Genomic DNA, 26,911 nt, shown 5'->3' with positions numbered 1-26,911 from the left:
TATATATATATATATATATATATATATATATATATATATATATATATGGAGTTGTAAACCCTTCCAACACTCTTGCAATATTCTAAACAATGTTTCTAAACTCTAAACGCTCTAAAAGAGCACATGATGTCATGATCTCTGCTCTCTCCGTCACCTGCCAGCGCTGTCGGCCACGCCCACTTCTCCTCTGCAGAGCGGAGATATGACACACTGCAGTAGGGAGCTTCTCCTGCAGCTCTGGGCTAAACACAGGTGCAGCAGGTGCTTAAATAATTTTAAATAAAATTATTTTAATAAAAATTCCATGCCGATCGTGCGGCTCATCCATCAATCAATTGTGTGTCATGTCCAATCTTATTTTGAAAAACCGTGATAGAGCAAGTCCGCGAAAAACGAACCGCGAAGTAGCGAGGGACTACTGTAATGCACCAATATAAAAATTTTGAAATACCTATACATTTTAGTCCTGTCTTCATATAAATATCTGAAGTATTCAATGCAATATGTTTCTTGCACTCATGTTTCTCAATAATTATAAATAAGTCAGCAAAATTTTAGTCCACACATTTATATGTGTGTGAGTAATTCAGTTTCTTTAACACTTTTAAAAGTCACACAATTTGTTTTTTTACTTTAAAGCATGTCAAGGTAATTATTTTAATTGAATGTGTACTTAAAATGATTCATTGATGGGAAATTGGGCAGAATTTTCTTTTAAGGCAGTGCAGCGTTATCTAAAAGCACACATTTGTTGTAGATGCTGACATCGAATTTAAAAGTAATAAGGTACAATACATATTAAAAACTGGTCACATGATTGTGTATCACAGAAATGCCAACAATAAGTTGTCATTTACCTTTAAGTATAAATTGTGCTCCTAACATTAGATAATATATTGTATAAAACAACACTAATTTAAAACATCAAAACAAACCCACAATAAAATATGAATGCACAACTGTTCATATCAGGGTCGGATTTTTAATTTGATTTATTTATTTATTTTAAATTTTGCAGACAGACATCTGCAGCAAACAAACTTCACCCTGATCCAGGAGGTGGTACTTTGTTCTTCAGAGACTTACTACACCTTCTGCTGTGCATCTTTGTGGAGGAGGTTTCATGCTGCAGCAGGATAATGAGGCCAAATGCGGCTCAAAGCTGTGCAACAACAACTCAAAGATTAAAGTAGACCAAGCACAGATTTTACGATTTTCATCAACTTGAGCACCGTTATCATGAAGAGCAAAAGGTGAATACTAAATAGACCTTAGATGAATCTACATTTTTCAAAATTATTTACACATTGTTGATATCATTAGTGATTGAAGATGCTAGAACAACCTTTAAGCAAAGAGAAGTACATCATCTGCTCTGGTGTTTACAGAATATTGCATGCTTAAAACTGAATCCTGGATGCACACCAAGTATAAAACCTAATTATTTCAATATTACCTAACTTGACAGCAGAGCAAATATTTATAAAATATGTTCTAATAATTGTATTTCATTGTGTATTAGCTTCTTTCTTCATCTAACAAGGCTGAACCAGGTCCTCTGGACGGATTCATCTTTGTTGAAAAGTTTTGCCTTTTGTCTAAAAGACTTCTTCAGTCTGAGGAGCTTATGAACAGCACCTTCTCATACTGGTTGATCCACTATGAGAAGGTGCTGTTCATAAGAGTGAGTTTGTTGCAGCTCCTCAGACTGAAGAAGTCTTTTGGATAAAGGGTGAAACGTTTCAACAAAAGCTTTAATAACAATACAGGCTAAATTTGGCTTTCGTTAAATATAAAAAAGTTTTCAAAAAATAAAAAATAACCAAAAAATACTTTAATATAATGGTAGATGGATGATAAATGATCAAAGTTCATGCTCAATAATCGAGGTAAACAATATAGCAATGTTCAATCAGGTCACCTGGATGTTTTTTTTTTTGAGAGACGTTTCGCCCTTCATTCACAGGGCTTCATCAGTCTGAGGAGTCACAAACAAACTGTTTCCCTGCCAAGCAGTACACTCCTACAGTGGACCAAGCAGTTTGTTGGTGATAAGATAGTGTCCGGGGACTGTCCTCTCCCTCATCGACTCCTCCCAGGCAGCCCCAGCCAAAGTTGTTCAAGACATCAAAGTTCATGCTCAATAATCTGCTTGGTGGGGAAACTGTATGCGACTCCTCAGATTGATGAAGCCCTTCAGATGAAGGGTGAAACGTCTCTCAACAACAACAACAAAAAAAAGAAACTGGCCAGATGACCTGACTGAACATTGTTGGATGATAAGTTTAGTTTTGTAAGAGTCTAAAGTCAAACATTAAGGAACAACGTCAAACAAACAGTTGAAATCCATCCACCCTAACCCGCTTCTTCCTTTTCGTGTCTCAGGAGTTACTGGTGCCCATATCCAGCAGTTATTGTGCGCAAGGCGGGGTACACCCTGGACAGATCTCCAGTCCATCACAGGGACACATAGAGACCAACGAGACAAACAACCATTCACTCCATCACTCACACCTAGGGACAATTTAGTTACCAATCAGCTGAAGCTGAGCAGCTGAATTCCTTTAATAACATTATTGTTGTGTTAAGACTGTTTCATTGTTCAAGTTTGAATTAGTTGTCTAAGCTGTATGCCCCTTTACTTACAATCTTCATGGTTTTCCAAATTAAACTCATCCATCCACACGACACCCTCCACCCATTTCTTCAAAACACGCCACATCCAGCACTGTTATGTTCATAAACTCCAATGATGACTAAGTGAGTAGCAGCATTCAAATTGTACTCAGCAGCTTTATAAATATATTGCAGGGGTTTACCCACATCCACTGATTACACTTTCATTTAAGTCTAAACGTCCCTCTGTTACAGATTGATGACAAATTTTCCTACTCTTTTATGATAAACGTATTAAATTTTCAAGATGTGTATAACTTTCTGTGGAGACACCAAGTTGTGTCGCTGGTTTTGGCGAAATAAAAACAAAAAAAACTTTTGGTAAAAAAAAAAAAACACACACAAAAAACAAACCTAGGTTTTCCTACTTACTTCTTCTCTTGCCGACATCCCCTTTGGAGGTGGCAGCTTCATTGAGCAGAACCATCCCCATGGTGATTGCAGCATCTGCAACAATGTTGTCAAGGAAACAAGATACATACAAGACAGAGCACACTGGAGATACGTAATGACCCAGAAGGAACTTCTGGACATAAAAGACAATTTGCAAATAAGCACATATAAACACACGTGCAGAGCAGCACTCAACCAGACTAGAAAGAGTCAATCAAAATGTAAATGACAGGAATGAGCTCACTGATGGAACAATGTCAAAACCACCCTACAGTACATATCAGTGTAAAACCTTCAGCTATCAATGTGACTGTATTAAGGAGAGTTAATTATACTAACAATTTGAAAGTTTGTATGTTTTTGTGCATTTAGTTATTTTTATAAGCATACTTGGACAGAAAATATATCCTGCATGACTTTAAGTATTAAAATAAAGCGAATTATTCATGTTCTGAGTTCAGGAGAGTGCACTGATAATATGGTAGCTACTGGCAACAGATAATTTGTTCTTTCTCTTTTTCTAATTAATCAAACACACAGAAGAGCTAAGAAGTGATGTCTTACCCTTTGAGGAATAACAACAGGCTCAACATTCTTATTTAAAAAAATTTATATATAAAAACAAAAGTCATACATCACTATCGAAACTTTTTAAGTATGTATCCCACCGTTTAAAACAGTCATATTTGTTGTTGAAGAAACAAATGATAACTAATTATGAGCTTTGAGCCTTTTTCTTTTTGTTTGATGTACTGGATGTACAAAATATAAACTTGAACTCTGTAAAATGTCAACATCTTTTCTTTGAACTTATTCATGTGACCCTCCCATCCACAAATGACTATAATTCGTATCTTAAAACCATAAGCAAATATTATAACTGAAGACGTATTGTTCAAATTAAAATATCAAGTAAAAAATTGGGCAACACACCAATAAAATAAGTAAATCATTATTAAAGTCACAATTGAAATTCTTTAAGAAAGTAATACTTATTTTCTCCCAAGAATGAAACAGATTTAGCAGGAACAACTGAGGAATTATAGATTTATTTGTTTGTTTATTTAGGGTTTTCGTTTCATAATCTGCTCATCTTTTAAAGATGCATCATATAGCTAACATAAGCATGTGCCAAATTAATTTACCTACAGTGTGTACATTGACATTTTAGTTTATGAATGATATAAAAAAGTTAAACTTAACCTTTTTAGATTTTTCTACCTGGATTATTGAGCATGCATCAGGATATTTTATGAATGATAGATAATATTTACATAGCATAACTGACCTATCAAATGCATTCCTAAGATTAGAGGAAAAACATGTGACTCTATTGAGTAAAAGAAATGAGAACACTATTTATCTTCAACCATGTTATGTTTAAAATTTTAAGTGGTGAATGCATTATTATATTTTACAAATATCGTGTACAAATATACAACGAAACAATGATGATTTTTTTTTTACAACTAATTTAAAGAATGAAAAAAAAAAAAACCCCAACCTCCATTGGCATGAATTGGCTTTATTATTAAACAGTCGTAGACAAAAGCGTTGTCTCCTACTCTGCTCCTGTTTCCTGGAATATCTTGCAAAAAGATCTGAAGCTCTTGACCTCGACCTCTCTAAGTGGTTCCAAACATCTGTTAAAGTTCCTGGAGCAGTGGGCAGCTATTTAAGTGCCCGGGGAGCAATTCGGGATTCGGAGTCCTGCTCAGAGACACCACGAGATGAGCAATGACCGGGGATCGAACCCAGGACTTTTGGGTCCCGAGTCAGCTGCCCTGTCCCTACACCATCTCAGCCCCAATGTGATAAATGTAATACTTTCAGGAAAATACAGATGTATATAAGATAAGTTATGGGACAAATTATGTCAAACGAAAATGTGTTAGTAAGTTTGCTAATATGAGTACCGTTTTAAATGTGTCAAATCACAGGAAATAGGAAACCCTCTATAATTTTATATAGATTTCTGCATCAGTATGCCTCAGTACGTCTGGATAATTGTGAGATCATTTACAAAGGAAAAGTTATAGGAGGAAAATACACAGAGTGCATATATCTCCAGTACTTTTGGGATAGTGCTTCTCAAATGTGTTTACAAAACCTGCTTAGCAAAGAAGACTACCTGCGTTAATGTTCTAGCTGGGATGTGTGCTTCATCTCGATGTAATCAGATGGCCAAGGAAAAAAAAAGTAAACAGCATGAGTGTAGACAAATATTCTCTGCAGCAGGTGCAACCTTAGACCAGTTATTTCCATTGGGATGAATACAACAGTCAGGAATGAATGGTATCATTATCCACAAACATACAAAGGCAGCAGTGCAAGTACACATCAGTATACAAGCAGAAAGAAATGTAGACAAACACAGACAAATCTATCCTGTCAAACAAACAAACAAACACACAACTACACACAAAGCTTTTTGCGAGCAGTTGACTTTGGAACAAATCAGCCAAGGAGGAAATGTTAAAGGACAATTTCTTGTCTGTGTATTGCCTATTTCTACAGTCATGCTGGCAGCACGTTTACTGAGAATGTAAACAGATGGCAGTGTCTTTTTCTTATCAACATAAATGTGGAAAAAAAAAAAAAAAAACACACATATTTAAACATATATATATACTTTAAAAGGTGATTTTTAGGTGCTTTGCGTCAGCAGCTGATGAAATAAAATAAAAAAAAAGTTTTTTCCAGGATGAACCATTTGGCACTTCATAGACAAACTGCTCTGGATGATTAGCATTTTGTGAAACAAGAATAACATACAAGCTAACAGAAAGGATATTCAGAAGGAGGATGATGTGAGACTCAGCCACAAACTGAGCTTGGCTGCTGCCATGGATGTAGCTCTGTGGGACAAAAAGACAGATGCATTAGTTTGGCACGCCTCTTTTAAATATACAACTCACTCAGTTAATCAGTTGGTGAATTTTGTACAACGAAGAAATAAAACTTTGCAGAGCAGGAATTCAAGGATGCAAAAAAACAAAACAAACAAAAAAAAACAACCTCTTGCACAAACTATTCTTTTTGCCATACTTTTTATATAATGGATTATAAGAATAAGGCGGCACGGTGGAACAGTTGGTAGAGCTGTTGCCTCTCAGCGAGAAGGTTGCCGATTCAAATCATGGCCCAGAACCTTTCTGGGTGGAGTTTGTATGTTCTCTCAGTGCATGCGTGGGCTTTTTCCGGGTACTCCGGTTTTCACCCACAGACCAAAAACATACGTTAAGCTGACTGGTAACTCTAAATTGTCCCTAGATGTGAGTGAGAGAGAGAATGGTTGTTTGTAGTTTGTCTCTATGTGTCCCTGTGATGGACATGCGTCCCGTCCTGCGTGCCCCCCGCCTCTTGCACAGTGAAAACTGGACATGGACACCAGTGACTCACATGACCCAAAAAGGAAGAAGCGGGTAAAGATAATGGATGGATGAATGGATGGATCTTTTATTTACCTAATGAGATCACATCTATTTTTCCAGGGATGATTGGGCCTGAAGGCAGAGCTAAACATATATGTTTTTGGACTGTAGAAGGAAACCAGAGTACCTGGAGAAAACCCACACAACATGAGAACATGCAAACTCCACACAGAAGGACGTCAGGTCCAACCTGAACCCAGGATGTTTTCTGCGGTGACTAAGTAACGTGTTGCCCCAAATGATGCAAGGCCTGTCAATTAAAATTGCCCACTTTCACACGGCTATTAAACTATGCTCGACCAACAGGAATGTTTTTTTGTAAATGTCTGAGTGACCACACATATAATGCTTTAATTTTATTTTCTGTAGTGAAAAAAACAAGTTGTAAAGCTGGTACAATTTTACTTTTAAAATTGCACATTGTAGTATAATGATGGCTGTGTAGGAGAAAACAAACCCAAACTATACAAAATACACTTAAACACTAATTTTGTGAACTTCTGCAGCTTATGAAACTAAATAATGAATCATTACATTTCAAGTACAATAACTGTCCTTGACAAAAGAGAAATGTTATTTGGATGCAGCAATTTTGTTTTTCATTTTCAGGCTTTATCACAGCTTTTGTTTCGTCAAAATAAATGAAGAAAAGTGGTCTAATAAATGTATCTGCAAAGTCTAGGATGCTGCATGGACATTAAAAAAAAAGATTTTATGTATGCAGACACAATCTGAAACTGGAGTATGTGCATTTAACTACAGTAATTAGTTTGGACGGATATGCACTTAAGCCAAACTGTCTGTTGAGTTTACAAATATACCGGTAAGTTAGATTTTATTCACTAAGTGAACAGCAAGGTCAGCCTGAACCAACAACAGAGCTCACACAGACACAGAAGAATGTATTAGCATATTTTCATGGCCCAACTCCATTTTATTATTTTTAAAGAGGTGAAATATATCAGAGAACAACAACAACAACAACACAAAAAAATACAAAAATCTCAATAAACCCTTAAAATTTTAGTGTTTTTTAATTTGCTTGTTTTGTTTTTACTCTAGAACAGAAATTAAAATGTTGAGTTAGATTTTTTTATTTTTTTTTACGGTATAAAAAAAAAAACATCTGAAAGATGTCAGCAAACTTGGAGTGGAACAGAAAGTAAAGTGAATGACTGCTGTTGAGGGAACAAAATGTTTTATTCTTTTACTCTTTTATCATCTATGATGGGCAATCAATCACTTTATGCATGGAATAATGTAGTTATTATGCAAGCACATTTCACAAAAGTTGAGATACATTGTAGAAGTCATGACCCAATATGAATCTAGAAATAAGTTAAATCACTCTGTATCAAGTGAATTAAATACATATATTTGCCAAGAATGTCTGCAGAGGCTGTCACACAGTGGTGTATATGAGTGTATGCCAACATATGAAAAATGAAAACATGCTGGTCCAAGTTTTTAATACGTTACCAACATGTAGATATTTGATGCATGCACAAAATTTTCAGCGTATGCCAACGTGTTGCTGATAAGCTAGACATTAGTTACAGGTATGTGACAGGTAAGTTATGCACAAGTTCACACACGTTACATGTAACTTGCTCACAAGTCAACATACATTAGAAACCGGCTGGGAAGTTATGTAGCGTACGAGTAACTTACGGTATTTCTAACTTATCTGTAACTTGGGCGTTGCTGAGGAGAGCCATAAAAACGCAGTCATACACATGTATAAGTTTTGATTTTGCTAGGGACAAGTTATGGGTACGTTAGCCACACGTTAAACATACGTTAATATATTGTTCAAGCTGTTACCAATACAGTACGTATAGGTCCGAAAGAGGCTTCTAGTTGATTTTTTTCAGTTCCATCTTTGGTATATTCCAATGTGCTGGACATAATTGTCATAACGTTATAGTGTGACAAGGCCTTAAATTATCACTCAGTTACTTAACGAGTGCTTAACAGGAAGTTCTTGAGAACAAAAATATACTTCATGCATGAAAAATAGGCAGTGTGTTCACAACTTTTACTGTGATGATGCAAGCAATATAATGGGCTGCACTGCAAGCAACTGTTTGAACAGAGACTCCTCTTATAGAGCATCACTGTGGCATTGAAATTAATAATTTTACTGAAAGCATAGTCTGTAGCAACAACGTGTTTCCAATTAGGATTCCTACTGCATGAAAAAAAACAACAACAACTAAATATACAGTCCAACTCCAGCTACTATAGCTATGGTTAAAAAAAAAAATGCAACTTTAGACTAAACAACTAACTTCACATAAACCAACTGTGAGCTATAAAGTAAAAGAAAAATGTATGACTGGAGAAATGAGGTATTCAACTATTTATGTTTTGCAAGGGTTTATGACTCAGCCAAAGTTCAACTTATTCAAAAAGATCAACTAAAGATAGACTCCCACAGAGAAATAACTTGGAATCAGGCTGCACCAGAAAGCTTTACTGATAAAAGACAACAAGAAAAACAAAACAAAGACCCAATGTGACTGATGTCTTTCACTAAAAAATGAGAAGAGACAGAGAAACAGACAAAGAGAGACAAAGTAGAGTAGAAATGAAGCAAACATAAGATTATTAGAATCTAAGTTCATGGTACACAGGGTCTGGTTTTCCACTTGACTAATGCAGGGTTTAGGGATGGAGCAATGAATAGAAGAAGACAATAGAGGTGGACACATCGTCTTGCTTCAGTGGAAAGCAATGAAGAATTTTCCATTTGAAAGCAGTGCACACAGACTGAAACAGATCCTTTTTAGTCAATGCAAACTTACTATTCTAGTTTAGCTTTTTAGATACTTGTCAAGAGGCAGTGCCTTATAGATTGACAAGTCAAAACGCATTTAGTTGAAAACAGAAAAAGATTGTTTGCAAACTTTAGCTAGAACTGATTTAGACCAGGGGTGCTCACACTTTTTCCAGCAGTTAAAGTGATCTACCTACTATAAGGCCCCGTTTACATAAGAACAACCTCTGGAAACATTTGTGTTTTTTCAATATTTATTAGGGGTATAAGCAAAAAATGAGGGGGAGTTACATGAAAACACTGTAGTTCCTATGTCAGTCTGGTTGCCAGATAAGAAATTATGAACTATAGTACAGTGGCTTTAAAATTATAGTATTTTGAACTAAACTGTCATATGTGTTGAGTAAAGATATTTTAAGATGAGGTGTGTGTTGTGTTTGATGAACATGTGCACAGAAAAGGAGGAAGTAAATAAGACATTTTAAATTTATCTGGCAACCCTAATGCCAGGCAAAGCTGCATTTGTTGTGCATGCAGTGTTTGCATGACAGTTAGGTCCAAACTGGTGAATGCACAAACGTCTCCTTTGACCATGGATTTTATTAGTTTTGCTCCTATATGCTGAAAAAGGGTGGGTAGCACAAAAAAAAAAAAACATCTGCTCTCTGCCATTTATTATAACTGTTGTTAGTGCAGATACACTTTTGACTGCAGCTGCCTGTAGTGAGCAAGTGTGACCTCACACTTGTGGAACATTTGACGCCTCTGTGGGGGGTTCCCCCCGAAAATCTCCACTCTGAGACCTGGATTCAGAAACCTTCGATTTCAGAGAGAAACCGGGCTGTCGTGTAAATGAACGGCCGAACCGCAGCCTTTACGTCTTGTAAACGGGGTCTCAGACTGGCTGCTCTGTATGTCAATCAAGTGACAAATTTCATAGTGAGGATGGATGATAGGCTGATGTCTACTTTTTTAAAATGCCAAAAAATCTACCCAGCCTACCTTTGTGATCGACCGGTAGATCATGATTGACGTATTGGGCACACGATTTAGGCAATTAAATGTATTTTCAATCACTAACAATAGGCCTGTTGTTGGAGGAAAATATTCTTGCTTTATCTTATTTACTATAAAGACGCTTCACTCAATGACCAGAGAAGATTTTTAACTGGTCTTTACTTGCAAGGACAGCTTCTCAGGGCAGGTTAAACAGATATACAGGAAGTACATACATGCAGCCCAGTCACAAGAATCTGCCACAGTCAGTGTGCAAAGTTTGTTTTTATACACTTATCAGTTCAGCTGAGCACACAGACTCTGAGGCATCCATGGAGCAACAGGGCACACTGTAGCCTCATCCAGCTCCCCATCCAGCTCTTTGCTAACCCAAACATATGGTTCATGCATGGGCAGAGTTAACATTCACAGCCATAGTAATTAAAAACATCCATAAACTTTGACCAAAAATTCCCCAACACTGTCCAACTTGTCAGTTTTAAGTCTTTCACCTACAAATCCCAATAATGGAAAAAACAAAAAAACAAGCCTGCTGTTAATCATAAAGACACAATGGAACCTTGATCATGTGTTACACATTATCTTTAGAGGTAAATCATCTGTATGATGAAAACAGGAAATCTGATAAAGCCTGAACAACATTTTTGACAAATGATTCTTAATAACTGACCTAGTATTCCTTGAAAATATGCCTCTTGCCCTTTGTATTTCATGTCTCAGATATAAACCAAGATTGTCTTAAGGTTAAAAATGGCAGTATTACAGCTGTTTAAACAAACAATGGAAATAACATCATACACAATCTCAGGCATTAAATATGCACATCCATCCATCCATCCATCCATTATCTTTACCCGCTTCTTCCATTTTGGGTAACATGGGTCGCCGGTGCCCATGTCCAGCAATCACTGTGCGAAGGGCGGGGTACAACCTGGACAGGTCGCAAGTCCATCACAGGGACACAGAGACAAACGAGACAAACAACCATTCACTCTCTCACTCACACCTAGGGACAATTTAGAGTTGCCAATCAGCCTAATATACATGTTTTTTTTGTCTGTGGGAGGAACCCAGAGTACCCAGAGAAAACCCACGCATGCATGGAGGGAACATGCAAACTCCACCCAGAAGGGCCCCCCCGGACCGGGATTTGAACCAGGGACCTGCTCGCTGAGAGGCAGCAGCTCTACCATTTGCACCACCGTGCTGCTGAATATGCACAGTTAATTCCTATTAATACCCTTCGGGATTGACAGAGTGAGTATACCTACCTAACCACCCACCTACCTACTCACCTACCAACAAACCCAACCAACTATCTACCTACCTACTCACCAACCAACCTACCCATCTATCTACCCACCCATCTACCCATCTATCTACCCATCTACCCACCCATCTACCCATCTATCTATCTATCTACCCATCTATCTACCCATCTATCTACCCACCTACCCATCTATCCACCTACCCATCTATCCATCTACCCATCTATCCATCTATCCATCTACCCACCTACCCACCTACCCACCTACCTACCTACCTACCTACCTACCTACCTACCTATTCATCTACCCAGTAATCTACCTACCCACCTACCTACTCACGTACCAACCTACCCAACCAACTACCTACCTCCCTGTTTGCAAAGATCAGTTTTCTGTAAGAGGCATTTTTAAATTTAAATAACTACACAAATTAATCAGTTGAATATACACATATCTGGAATATTTTCCACAATAATGTTTGATTGAAATCTGTCCGGTGGTTCATGGTATATTTTGAAAACAGACAAACACATGGGCAGAAGAAAAGGCAAAATCATTATCACTTGTCTTTTGCTGGAGGGTGACAATAAAAATAAAAAGTACTATATTTAAATAAACATATCCCTGCATTTCTACCTTAGAAAAACAAAAAAAAGAAAGACAAAAAAATCAGCATGAGGTTGAACGCAGGAGCAGTGCTTTTGGGATGAAAAATTCCTCAATCCATGGCTGGACACTTCCAATTAATCTGATGGATTAGAACGCAGGAGTTTTATTCATTAGTGTGCTGAGCAGAGAGTGTGCATGTCTCAGTGTATCTACACGAACACCTGTAAAATCAAAACATTTAGATGAAGGTTGATGTTTAGGTAAAATTTGTTAACACAACAGTATGAGCACAAAATTAGAAAATCATATGTTTGATAACCCATCAGTCACATCCAACAACTTGTGTTTACTTCTAAACAATTACCAAACTCGCCAACATAATTCGGTCAGTACAGTGGTGGAAAAGCTACCAGACTCTGAGATGGTGGCACTGATCTCATAAAGAAGTTAAAACAGTTTTATTTAAATATGTTTAAACTACGGGGGCATCAATTGCAGTTTTCTGGCTGATCACCGATTTCTAAAAAGCCTGACCTGCCGATTCTGATTTTGGCCAATACCAATTTTTTATTTTATTTATTTATTTATTTATTTTTTTTTTATAAGCGACACTGTCGGGTGGAATAAGGTCACAAATCTTACTTTATTGAAAAACATACCCTTGAACAATATCCTAGAAACAATACAAACTTGTTTTAACTGGCCGTGAGGTAGTGCTTTGAAATATAAATGAAGTTTAGACAATTGTTAAAACTACAAAAAAATCTGTAAAATGGGTTTCTCATGTAAGTATTGGCCGATTACCGATCACCCAAAATTAAGGAGATTGGGGCCAATTTAGTTTAAACCATAAGGGTCTAGGGTTAGGGAACAACTTATCAATAGAAATACGTCTTAAGGACATTTTAAACACATCTGTTAAAACTATATTCTAATACAACTCTAAAACGTTTCACAAATAATAAAAATGTTTAATATATTTAAGTGCTTCAGTCAATACAGTAAATGCTTAAGTTTAACTTGCTTTCATTAGCATGTGTATTGTGCAACGATGCGTACGTGCATGGCAAGTTCATGAGCAAAAATAAAGAAATCTCTACATTTTTCTCAAGCTGTGGGAGGGACCCGGAGTACCAAGAGAAAACCCACGCATGCACAGAGGGAACATGCAAACTCCACCCAGAAGCCCCCCCCCCGGACAGGGATTTGAACCAGGGACCTGCTCGCTGAGAGCCAGCAGCTCTACCAGTTGCACCACCGTGCAAAACCCATACTCAAAAAGCACTTAGCGTAGTCATTAGAGTGTTAAACTATTGGCAGCACGATGGTGCCCCAGTTCAAATACCCACCAGGGGGCTTTCTGGGTGGAGTTTTCATGCTCTTTCTGTACACGTGTGTGTGTTTTCTTCGGGTACTCATGTTTCCTCCCACAGACCAAAAGCATGCATGTTAGGCTGATTGGTAACTCTAAATTGTCCCTAGGTGTGAGTGAGAGAGTGAATGGTTGTTTGTCTTGTTTGTCTCTATGTGTCCCTGTAATGGACTGGAGACCTGTCCAGGGTGACCTCCACCTCTCGCACAGTCATAGCTAGGCATGGACACCAGTGACTCCTGCGACCCAAGAAAGAAGAAGCTGGTAAAGATAATGAATGAATGGATGGATGGATGGATGGATGGAGGAATGGAGGAATGGATGGATGGAGGAATGGATGGATGGATGGATAGATATTAAACTATTTATTAGGGAGCACCTACTGGATTTTTACTTGTTTACTTTTATAATAGTTTTTGATTTTATATGACTCAATTTTTTTAAATAAATGAAGAGGGATTTCTCTTATAAATGAGGCTTTTAAAAACAAAAGCCTTAATTTTTAGTACATTATTTAGCAATTGCATTTAATAATTTTTTTTACACACAACACATTGACACAATGACAACTCATTTTTAACATGGCCTATTGACGTCCATCCATCCATTATCTTCACTTTTTAATTTTTGGTTTGCAAGGATCACTAGTGCCCATATCCAGCCATCACTGTGCGAGGGGTGGGGTACACTGTAGATAAGTCATAAGTTCATCACAGGGACACATAGAGACAAACGAGACAACCGATGATTCACTCTCTCACTCACTCCTATTGGCATATCATTTTGATTATAAACAGACCAAGAGTAGAACAAACTGACTTTGGCTGGATTCATTTCACTGTCTGATACAACTGCAGTCTACAACCGCTCCAATTAATTTGATGGATTAGTTTTCTTTTTTAAGATAACAAGCTCAGCAAATGAGGCTGAAGTTGGTTTGTCGTGATAAATGAACAAAATAATTTGGTAAGAAACTTTTAATTTTTGGGTGCGAACAATTAAAAATAAGCCTAAACTAAAACTGTTTGTTCATCCAAAGCTATAAGAAAATAATAAATCTTATAAAATAAAATGTCATGAGAAGAAACGAAGCCCAGCTGTGAGGATTTGGTCTAAACCATCTGAGAAAATAGTGAACATAATTAGTATTCTAGGAGCTTAGTTTAATCAAGACTCAAAACATCAGCTAAAAATTCTTAAACCAATCACCTACTGTGATGATAATATACATTAGATTATAAAATTATATTAACATATCATTTCATCATTATAGTCATTATTGTGCCTATAAAGTAAAAATGAATAAAAAAAATACCACAAAATAAATGCATTTACTTTTTCCTAGCATGGGACCAACACACTGAGGCTCCCTGCCCCATTAGTGAATACACGATTTACTGATAACTCCACGTTTGAGAGCAATGAACACGATTTGCTCCTTTTAAATTCTCTTGGTTAACATGTATTTCCTCTAAAAACATCATGTTAGGCCAATACTCATTGTGGTCCAAGAAACTTTTACAAATAACCATATTCATCCTTTTCCATTCTGTATCATGTTTTTTGTGTACAGTGTTTGTCTGGGTCTGTGTTTTATGCATGTTTTGTTTGGGAAAGGTTAGGAAGAAGTCATACATATTACCAAAGCCAAAAAAGAAGAAAAAAAAAAAACAATGGGGAAGGTGTAGAAAAGCAAATGCCTTAATTATTCAGTCAAAAATAAATAAATAAATAAATAAAATAAACGCGTGTTTTCCTCAGAGCACTTCACTCTCAGACTGCAGGTTTACTTGTGGTTCCTAGAGTTTCCAAAAGCAGAATGGAAGGCGGAGCTTTCAGTTATCAGGCTCATCTCTTGGGGAACCAACTTCCAATTTCTGTCCGTGAGGCTGACGCATTCGCTACTTTTAAGATTAGGCTGAAGTCTTTCCTTTTTGATAAATCCTATAGTTAGGGTTGGCTTGGTTTCCTGAGATATCCCTTAGTTATACTGCTATAGGCTTATACTACTGGAGGATATATTGACCACATTTTCTCAAACAAATAGTTACAAATGGATATCTTGCATCTGTAATTATTTCTATATTAATGTGTTTTTTTCTTTCCTCCTATAGAAAGACCTGCTCGCCTTCACTCTGGACCTGCCCTTCTGTGTTCCTTTCTCCTTCCTGTTCCTCTCAAACCCAGCCGTTCGAAGCAGATGGCTGCTTGTCCTGAGCCTGGTTCGGCTGGAGGTTTTTCCCTTTTAGGAGGGAGTTTTTCCTTTCCATTGTTGCCATTGTGCTTGCTCATGATGGGAGACTGATGAAATGAAGATTCAACGTAAGCTGCAGGCTTCCTTAGAGAGAAAACTTTACTAAGTGACTTTTATGTTTGTGAATGTTTCTGTTCAGCGCCCTGAGATGACTTCTGTTGTGCCTTGGAGCTATATAAATAAACTGAATTGAACTGAATTAACAAATGACATCCATCCATCCGGCATTCCATTATCTTTACTCACTTTTCCTTTCCGGGTCACGGGAAGCTGGTGCCTACCTCCAGCAGTCCTGTGCAAGAGGTGGGGTACACCACTGACAGTTGCATTCATTCATTCAACCTTTATTTATACAGGATAGCCTCAATGAGCCACGGGGACTCATTTGCAAGAGGGACCTGTTCTAGACAGAACACATAAAGTACAGTTGCAAGTTCATCACAGAGACACATAGAGACAAATGAAACAACCACTCACACTCTTTCTAACACGTTGGCACAATCCAGGCCAGCATGAGACAACAGCTCTAAACACTGTGCTGTCTTTCCACCCCAAATAATGTACATTTAAATGATTTTTTTGATGGACAGCTTATGCAATTTAATCTTGAATTCTAAATAAAAAAAGAACTACGCTGCAACACATCAACAAAGGGTTTTCATAATCAAGGTGCCAGGGGTAATTTATCCAAAACAGAAAAGGAACAATGGGAAGGTTCATAGAACTCTTAATTTGAAAACATATTTAATAGTCTACTTCATGGATTCAGGTGATACCTAAAGTTTCATTATCTGCTCCCTGTTTATGCAGTTTAGTGTTTACACACTCCAGGAAAAGCTCAGTTTAATTACTAAGAAGTCAATTATCCCCGTTTAAAACATTTTTTATTTTTTTCTGAGAATGTCAGTCATTAAAATGAGGTGACTTATTTGCACAGTAGAAAAGTTACATTATGCATTTCATTTTTGAAACAACAGCAACAACAAAAATCTAGCAAATGCATGACTATCATAAATGTATTGCCAATATGATCAAAATATTACTTCAGTAAATTAGAATAAGAATGGGGGATATTCTTATGGTCTTAATGGTGTAGCCAATCTGTCTGACATCATCAGGCAAGGTATAAAAGCATTTTCAACTATGGATGGTAATTTTACAGTGACTAATTAAAAAAAAAAAAAAAAAAAAAAATAAATGATGTGTTTGAGTGGGTGGTGCTGTGTTATTAAAAAAAAAAAAAAAAAAAAAAAGCCAAAACACAGTGACGGAAGTAAAATCAGTCACTGTAGGTGAAAGGTCTCCAGCTGGGATTCAATCCAGCAACCTTCATTGTGAGAGCAACAGCTCTATTAACTGTGCCACCGTGTTGCCCCAAACATCAACATATTAAACAGTGTTTTGTTCTCACAACAAATTAACCGAGCTAACGGGACCATGTTGCTAAGAGAACCTCACTGCCAACAGAACCACTCTGCTAATACGACCATGCTGCTGTAGATGCATTTCTTTTTTACTTTTGCCTTGTTTGTGTATTTTTCTTGCATGCTTTAGTACTGTATTTCTTGTAGTTTTTTTTTCTTTCTAGCGAGTCGATACGGTTCTTCTTGTCCTGAGCATAGCATTTCATTGCATTGTTGACCTTGTGCAGATCTGCATATGACAATAAACCTAAACCTAACTTTTACACACATTTTGTAAAATGTACACATATCCTACAGTAGCAGCTCCGATATCTGCCCTCACACTCTCCTGTGCTAACTAATCCTGTGGGATATTTCTGGACGTAAAGTAGGAAGTGCCACTGCCTGTTCATGGTTGGTGCTGGTATAGAAGACAACCCAGCCCATCTCTTTTGATCCTTGTATCATGCACTGTAAGTCGTTGTTCATAATTGGTCTGGTGCTCTGTTCTGAGATCCAGTCAGGATTGTTCTTCTTCCGCCTGACTAGTCACAGCAGCTGCTTAGACTTTCTGGCAAATCTTTACTGTGTTCAGATGGCTCTTAATGCGAGCAGCTTAAACGTCCTGGTGCTGTCATACTTTTAGTCCGTGTACCTGGAGATTGGGCCAAGGAGTTAGTTCAGTTCTTTTAAATAACTGCAGTTAAGGGTCTCTTTTTGCTATACTTATTTCATGCGTTATGCTTTTTTCTTGTTGCCCTTCAGATTTTCCCTTTATTGTCAGATTGTACTCAGTAAGGCAGTGGAGTTATTCTTTTCCATTTATTTAAATCCTTTTACAAACTGTCAATGTCAGGCGCAAACCTATCTCCAAAAACAACTTTTTTTTTTTTTTTTAAATGGAGGAGCAAAAAAACAAAACCAAACAAACTGTGGTTACAAGTTCACAAGCTCTGTATGACTATACAAATGACAAGATAGGTGTGAAGGTTGAGAAAGAGATGATTTATGCAAAACGTAAATGACAAAAAAGTGAAAATACAAGATTTTTGCCCAACCTCAAAGACAATTATAAACGTTCCCAAGTTTAGTCAACCCTTTAGATCAGGGGTGCCCACACGTTTTCATGCAAGCTACTTTTAAAATGACCAAGTTAAAGTGATCTACCTACTAAAAGGCTACACGAGAACAACTCTGGAAATGTTAGTGTTTTTTCAATGTTTATTGGGGGTAATAAAACAAAAAATGAGTAGGTTTACACTAAAAACTTTGTAGTTTCTATGTCAGTTAGGTTGCCAGATAAGAAATTATGAACTACAGTACTGTACTTAAAATAATAGTATTTTGACCTGAACTGTCATATGTGCTGAGTAAAGGTATTCTAAGCTGAGGTGTGTGTTGTGTTTGTTGAACATGTGCACAGAAAAGGAGGGGGTAAATATGATATTTTAAATTTATCTGGCAACCCTGATGCCAGGCTCAGCTGCATTCATTGTGCATGCAGCATCTTCATGATAACAGCTACGTCCAGACTGATGAATAAACTGACGTTTCTTTGGACCCTGGACTTTATTAGTTTTGCTCCTACAAGCTGAAAAAGGGTGAGTAGCACAAAAAACACTCTGCTTGCTGTCATTTATTATAACTGTTGTTGGTGCAGAAAAACTTTTGACTGCAGCCAACTGTAGTGCGCATGTGCAGCTTCACACACTGAGAATTTAACACCTTGGGTTGGGGGGGAGTTCCCCGAAAATCTCACTCTGAGACCTGGTTTGAGAGAATCAGGGCTGTGATCGGCTGTCCTGTATGTCAAAGTGACAAATTTCATAGTGAGGATGAATGATAGGCTGACGTCTATTTTTTTTAACGCCATGTGATCTAATGCCTCTGCGATCGACCGGTAGATCGTGATCAACGTATTGGGCACTCCTGCTTTAGATGTTACATTGATGTTATTTGAGATATCCATGATAGTTACATGGAAAAAAAAAATCAGCAACCAAAGCACTAACCATGTTGTAATGTTCATTTTAATCTACCTTGAAGAAAAAAAGTATATATCACATTAACTTTTAATTGAGACCGACTTTTTGACTCTGCCGAAGCTCTGACTCAAAAGTGCATTTTCAGCTCCAAAATATTTTGGCAACAACAATAACTTTTCTCAGTAATTTTATTAAAATAACATTAGACTAGTCTATTTTTAAAGTGAAATCTAACACTACATTTATAGTTCCATATAAAAAGCAAATGGTTGAAATATTACGAGTAGGTGGAGGAGAGATGTAGATGTTCAAATCTACTTAAATGTTTTAGACTGCTTTAATAGCCAGACATACTTTCTAAGACACAATTGATTTTAGAAAACAAATGTAACATTTTCATTTGTCTCATACTGTAGATCGTTACTTTTTATTTTTTTTATTTAGCAAATGTTTTTATTCAAATCAACCTGCAATTAATGAATACAATATGGGCACATTAGAGTTTAGTATAATGAAAAAATAAATTTCAGCATGTGAACTGATTATTTAGAAAATCACACTGGCAACATTTTAAATGTAGAATAGCTACTTTATCTCGTGAACTTCACCGATGTATGAAGAGAACATTATACATTTAGTACTAAATGTCTTCAAAATGACAGGAAAATGCCCAAATGCTGCAAAAACTCCTACACAAAATCAAAACAAGCATCCATAAATGAATGAATGAATGAATGAACAAACAAAAAACTAAATATATGAATAAAGACAATTTTCACAGTGATGTGTGCTGGGATGTAAGGATTTGCAAATATAATGTGTCACTTAAAGTTTGTTTGATTTTATGTGAAAAGTTTAAACGGTAAGTAATAAAGGTTAAACTTGTTAATAGATGTAATTCAACACAAATGTTTTATTCCCTTTCATTTTTTACAATGTATATTTTTATTACTTGGAGTATTTTCTATTCTTTTTTTCTAAATTATTCAACATTTTTTCCATTGTGTAGGATTAACAGTCCTCAGATCGTTTAATGTTTATGAGTAATTGTATTTTGATGGGGCACCACTGGCTTCCGGTTCTGAAGCCAGAAATTATTAATTTATTCAATCAGACTCAAGTTTAATGCTCTAGTGAATTCTTTTCGTATTAAAAAACAAAAGTCATATATAATAAAAACGCGTTGAGTCAAAGTACAGTTTTGTGAAATTTATTATCAATTTTGGTGAATATAAGTGATCGAACGGTGAATACAGCTGCAGAGTGAAATGATGGCTTTACTTTGACAACACAAGGTTATGGAGTTATCTTTCAAACTTTAATATGGTAAATTATGAGGTTCAAAAAGCAGAGTAAATTATCATCTATAAAGTTAGCTAAATGAAGTGTTTTGGCTAGATGTGATTTGTCAGTTTATGAGAACTTAATTCTAATTAATAATGATGAAATTTTTATACTGGTCAACTTCTTATCTGGGACATCAGACACCAGCAGAGAAAATCTGAGCAGCTTTTTCCTACCGATTGGAAGGTGATCTGCAATTCAACCGCCCTGAGGGTCACCAGGACTCTTGAGATGACTTATGCGCCGAAGGTGGGATTTCCCTCGACACTGGAAATCAGCTGAAATCTAGAGTCGAAAGTTGGCTCCCGAGGGGGGTCGGTTGATGAGCTCCCCGAGGGCTGCGTTTTCTCCTTCTGGTGGCAAAGATCTTCTGGCAATAAATATCCAATTGTTTGACCTTACTTCTTCAAAGCTTCTTCCAGACTTCTCTAAGCCAAATGTCAGGAAATAAACTTCTTTGACTTAGAGGCGTTACAATGTGATGGTCGAGCCAATCATGACAGAAGGGTGGACCTTCTTTCAAGTTACTGTTGAATTTTAATAACCTTAATAAAAATATTAAATGGCTAATTTACTCTGCTTTGGTAAATTCTCAATATAACAGAATAATCAAACTTCTAAGCAGCTTTTTACTCCTCCATAAACATTTTCATTAGAACTTATGCACACAGTTGTAACTTCTGAACACCAGTTTATATCAATTCCTTTATGCATGATTACTGAGTATTGAGCTTAGAAAGTAAATAAACTTAGCCATTTTTACAGCAAAACATTCAATTGTGTTCAGGAGAACTCAGATATTTAACTTGTTAAAGAAATGATTTCTACCGTGAGATGGAAAGAAGAGTCCTTGAAAACAATGGGGTCTTTCTCACACTCTAGGACTGGAGGATGATCCTCCCATTTCGGAAGAGATAAGCGTACGTTTTAGATGTTATATTTCACAGGTCAGATGGAAAAGTTCTCATACAAAAGGACCTTTCAGCTTTGCTGAAATCCTACCAGGTGTGCAATTAATTACAATAACAGGTTTTTGTTATTCATCTTATATGATAACATGTGGTTCCTTACTGTCCATCCAGCTTTGTGAATGGAGAGTCAGTCTTACTTCCAAAGTATCGAAAGAATAACAGTTAATGAAAGAAAAACCAGGCAGCACGGTGGCGCAACTGGTGGAGCTGCTGCCTCTCAGCGAGCAGGTCCTTGGTTCAAACACCGGTCCAGGGGCCTTTCTGAGTGGAGTTTGCATGTTCTCTCCGTGCATGCGTGGGTTTACTCCGGGTGCTCCGGTTTCCTCCCACAGACCAAAAACATGCATGTTAGACTGATTGGTAACTCTAAATTGTCCCTAGGTGTGAGTGAGAGAGTGAATGGTTGTTTGTCTCGTTTGTCTCTATGTGTCCCTGTGATGGACTTGTGACCCGTCCAGGGTGTACCCCGCCCCTCGCACAGTGATTGCTGGACATGGGCACCAGCGACCCCCGTGACCCAAAATGGAATAAGCGGGTAAAGATAATGGATGGATGGATGGATGGATAGAAAAACCTTGGTGTGTCCCTACGATTGTATCATGTTGTTTTGATTATGTTCGATTTTCTGTGTATGGGATGATACGTTTCTCATAAAATTTATTTGCATAAACTTGTTAACGACATTTCATTAGCCAAGTCTGTAGACTTGACTTTGTTTCATATATGTGCCTGTTAAAATTTGTGTATGGCTTTGTAAAGCACAACTCTACGTCTCATTTTATGAACAACTCAGCAAAAATGAACAAGAAACATTTTCCCAGCTACACAGTGAGGTGCACAGTAGTTTCATCTGTTTTGTTGTGCCATTTGTCAGTTGACAAATCCTTTCAATATAGTCTACCTGGCTTCGCTCACTCATCATTTTAAAGGAATTACACTGTCTGGGAAGACAAGGGGATTAGAGGAGGACGTGAGAGAGCACCATAAGGAAAAAAAAACAAAACTGGAAGAAAAACAGGAAGATAGCATCTGCCTAAAGTCATTCACTGTCAGAAAAGAGAAAGAACAACAGAAAAGCAATCAAATGATGATAGGATGCAACTATTTTGGTTGAGCAACTTAAGAGAAGTGGGAACATGTAGCCAGATAAAAGTATGGCTTTCACCTGACTATGTTGTCACTGTCAACAAAGTAATGGCAATGAAAAAGCAACAATTACCTGAAGTCTTGAACAAGATGAAGGGTTTGATACAAACCAACAAAGTCCATGTTCAGTAATCCAGGTCTACAATCCTACAATTTTCAGTCAGGTCATCTGGACAGGTTCTTTTTTTTTTGTGCTGAAATGTTTCACCTTCCATCCAGAAGACTTTATCAGTCAAGGAAACACACAACACAAAACTGATTCTTCCCCCAACAGCTTGCTCCAAAGTGGGAAGAATCAGTTTTGTGTTGTGTGTTTTCTTGACTGATGAAGCCTTCTGGATGGAAGGTGAAACCTTTCAGCAAAAAAAAAAAAAAAAAAGAAAATAAACTGTCCAGATGACCTGACTGAAAATTGCTGGGTTTGATACAAAGTTGCTGCACAACACAAACAATTCAATCTGTTTATTCGAAGATCTGTACAATTTAATCTTCAGTAAATCAGTGGCAAAATGGGATGTATGTACAACACTGAGGGGCTTTATCATTTTTTAATACTTCAATGTAGTACAGACTTCAGAATAAATTATATAGAGTATATATATATATATATATATATATACACACACACAAAAAAAAAAGAACTAAAATCAAGGGAATGAAAAAATGACCATCTCAAACTACACCAGCAAAAAATAAATAAATTCCAGAAAGTCTCGGCAAACAGGCTTCATTATAAATCCACACCTTCAACAAAACTAACACACAGAGGCAGCGGTAATAAATGCCCTTTTCATAATATAGTTCTGTGATATGATTTAAGATAATCCCCTCTTTAAGATGCCTCTTGTATTTCACCACTGCAAAGTCCTGCAATGCATTATGTTTACTCAAATGCAACCAGTGACACCACAGCTATTGGTTAGAGTGAAGTACTGCAGGCACTCTGACTGCTTGCCAGCTCAGAAGCATAACCTCAGTGGGTTGAATTCCGATCTTACACCAGCTCAGTCCTTACAGAAACCCCAACAAGATATAAAGGAAGGCTTTAAGTCCCAGCTTTAAAAGGTTTTGGGAAAGCCGCTATAGAGCCCACCCAAAAGTGTGTGATTTAATGTGGTTAAGAAAAAGTTTAAAATGTAAGCTTGTAAAAATAAATAAATAAAAAAGGAAGAAAAATAAACTATTATAATTTGGCATGTTGTTGTTTAGATAAATGGGGATCTAGAATCTTCAACACTGCTTTTTAATGTAAAAACTAAACTGTGCACTTCATTAGAGGAAAAAAAAAAAAACAAACGGTGTAACTTTCCAGATATAAATCCCTACACACCCCTGCTTGGTTGTTTAATTAGAGTGAAACATTTATTCATCAATACTAATGCTACCCAAATCAAATCTAAGGCTATGAGCAGCTTTCTAATAACATGAGCTGTTTTATAAGTTCTCCTGTCTTTCTTTTGTACTCCTAGACTGTCTCATCAGTCTCGCTGCAATTACCTGGCATAATTTGGTTTGTGCATGCTTGGTAATAAATCTTGCACAACTTGCTCACCAGTGCATTTGACTAACATGCCTATGGCTATAGCGTATTAAACTACTGAATTAATTTATGTCTATACATAAAAAGCTGCTTTACCACTTGATTAAGTCTAAGCTTTAATGCTGCCATCATCAGATTAGCTGAAACACTTCATTCTTCTAACAACTACAGTGCAACGTGTAAAAGAGGGACTGATGAAAAGTTACTTACTATGGACACAAACAAAAATAAAAAAAAACTTAACGGAAAATAAATCCATCATGTAAGAAAGAACGCATTAGAATGTGGGAGTTGGCAAAATGTTTCATACACAAACTTGCTTTATAAATTGTGAATTTTGTCTATAAAACACAACAGCACTACCAGCCCACAAAATGCCTTGCTATATATATTTGTGAGAATTAAATTGTAAGTTAGAAATTATAATAAATATCATATTTTTTAATTGTAAGTTTCAGTTCAAGAAAGAAAAAAAAAAACACAAGTTCAGAAAAAAAAAGTGGAAAGCAACAAACGTCTGGACATAAAAATGACAAGAAAATGAGAAAGGGATGAAAGATGAAATAAATATACAGTAATCGACTAACAAGCATATTAAAATGTTTGGAATACTGACAGAAAGTCAGCAATTCTTGATGCATATATACGTTTTTACACAGAACAAGACAGAGGAGCCAGAGCAACACAAAGGAACAGGTGTGAAAATATGAAATAGTGATTTTTATCTATTTTTACTTTCAACTTTATGGTAGTGTATGAGTGGACATATGTAAAGTAAAAGTAAAGTGCTATGTATTGTTAGTTCTCTGCATTTAACCCATCACACCTGCGATACACTCAGGTGGTGCAGTGGGCAGCTATGTAAGCACCCAAGGAGCAACTAGGGATTAGATGTCTTGCTCAAGGACACCACAATATGTGGGCATGGCGGGAAGCTGAACCTACGACTTTCTGGTCCCAAGTCGGCTGCCTTACCGCTACACCATCTCGGCCCACAAGCTCACAGCACTCGTTTGTTCCCAGGTGATCAATCTCTCATCCAAGTACTGTCCAGGCCCAACCCTGGCTTCCGAGATCAGATGAGATTAAGCGTGTTCAGGGTGGTATGGCCGTAAAAAAAAACATGGTTAGAGACGCCACGAAGTAGGTGGTAATGCCTTAACCGTATGTGTTGATGCCCTGAAGGTGCAATTCCATCCTTGTCAAGGGGAGTGCACTATATGTTCAACTCAATTCAGTTTATTTATATAGTGCCAAGTCACAGCGGAAGTCATCTCAGGGCACTGAACAGAAACATCCGTATACATGAAAAGTAAGTTGATACTATTCATCTGAGGAGCAGACTGCTTTGAGTTTTACTTCATCACAGAAGTCTCATCTTGAGCAAGCACAAAGGCAACAGTGGAAAGGAAAAACTCCCTAATGAAGAAGAAACCTCTAGCAGAACCAGGCTCAGAACAAGCGGTCATCTGCTATGTGCATGTCTGAGTATTTGTTGAGTCGTGACTACAGCTTTTTTTTTCCCCGTCTCTGCTTGAGGTGGATTTAGTTTTAGTACATAAACCTTCTACAAGTTCACTTGTGTACTTGTATAGCGTCATAGTTTTTGTAAATGTGTCTGCAAACGTGCAGAAGTCACTCATTAGATAAACAAAGCAACAGACGCAACCACATGTTCTCAAGGGCACTTCTATGCCCTTTGATTCTTACTCTCATGTTTGTCCACACCTTTTTGTCTTTTTCTCCCCAATCGTCTTCTCTCCTCGTAGCATCATTTTTTCCTGTTTTTGCCTCACATTTTCATTTTAATTTCACACATGAGTGAACAAACTTAAATGATGACCAGCAAAGTCATATCTGTGCGTGTATGAGCGTGTGTGTGTGTTTGCACACATATTGGTAACAAGTGGCATGTGCCTGATAAAACATGGAAAAGAGAACGGAAGGAAGAAGAAAGAAAAACATGGACGTCTAAGTAAAGGAAGCATCAAGAGATGGAAGTCCTGAGGAAAGGACAGGATTAAAGCACAAAACAATATACTGACAATATATTAACCAAGCACAAAAGAGATAAAATGATGGACTTCATACCACTTGTCCATTCTGAGGGTTTTTGTGGGCATAGGGGGGACCTCGTATATGATTCCACATCTGTCCAGACGTCATTGCAAAAACCACACACTGTAACAGAGTTGAACAAGGGACAAAAAATAATAAAGTTGATGGATCATTTTAAGTGTGGCAATATTCCAAGAAGTTCAGCTAAGTTACAAAGTAAAATATGTCCATTTATAAAGCATTAACAAATTGTGAACCTCTTTGGTCATTTTTTAGTACAAGGCATAATTAGCCAGAACCTCTACAGTAATCAGCTTTTGGCAGAAAAGCTAAAAGTATTCAACGATAAAGCTAGTTTGAATGTGAATGAGTATTTATGAGTGTGCACATCTGTCCTACCAAAGCAGCCATGGCCCATCCAGTCTTGTTATAAATAAATTCCAAGTTGTTTCTCCTCAGATACAGCAGCCCTCCAACCAGAGACACCAGCAGCGCCAAAGCAATGGTGCCTGAATAATTTGGAGGTCGGAAGACTCGAATCTAAGAAGGGAAAAGACCGGTACAACAGTTAGAATAATTAACAGCAATATAACAAATATTAACGTTAAGGAAAGTTTTTACTTGCTTCTTTAAAACAGTTAGGATGAAAACAGTGACTACAT

At 37.0% G+C, this 26,911-nt stretch overlaps 1 protein-coding gene and 1 non-coding gene across 2 annotated transcripts in view; both read right to left on the bottom strand.

Annotated features, from left to right (window-relative positions):
• LOC119423138 (tumor suppressor candidate 3) overlaps positions 1 to 26,911 on the bottom strand; it is a 47,976-nt gene that overhangs the window by 8,271 nt on the left and 12,794 nt on the right. The window contains exons 5-8 of the mRNA XM_037690548.1: positions 26,649 to 26,789; positions 26,283 to 26,372; positions 5,864 to 5,927; positions 3,049 to 3,123 (exon numbers count right to left, since the gene is read on the bottom strand). Of these exons, the coding sequence (XP_037546476.1) occupies positions 3,049 to 3,123; positions 5,864 to 5,927; positions 26,283 to 26,372; positions 26,649 to 26,789 (370 nt within the window). The remainder of the gene's footprint in view (positions 1 to 3,048; positions 3,124 to 5,863; positions 5,928 to 26,282; positions 26,373 to 26,648; positions 26,790 to 26,911) is intronic.
• Positions 25,307 to 25,422, bottom strand: LOC119423280. The gene has a single exon (XR_005187460.1). It is a non-coding gene; the product is annotated as a U6atac minor spliceosomal RNA (small nuclear RNA).

The sequence above is a fragment of the Nematolebias whitei genome, chromosome 16, assembly GCF_014905685.2.
Source record: "Nematolebias whitei isolate Nwh7 chromosome 16, NemWhi1, whole genome shotgun sequence".
In the NCBI taxonomy this organism is placed as follows: domain Eukaryota; kingdom Metazoa; phylum Chordata; class Actinopteri; order Cyprinodontiformes; family Rivulidae; genus Nematolebias; species Nematolebias whitei.
The sequence above is the reverse complement of the archived record's forward strand: the minus strand, read 5'-3'. Positions and strand labels throughout refer to the sequence as shown.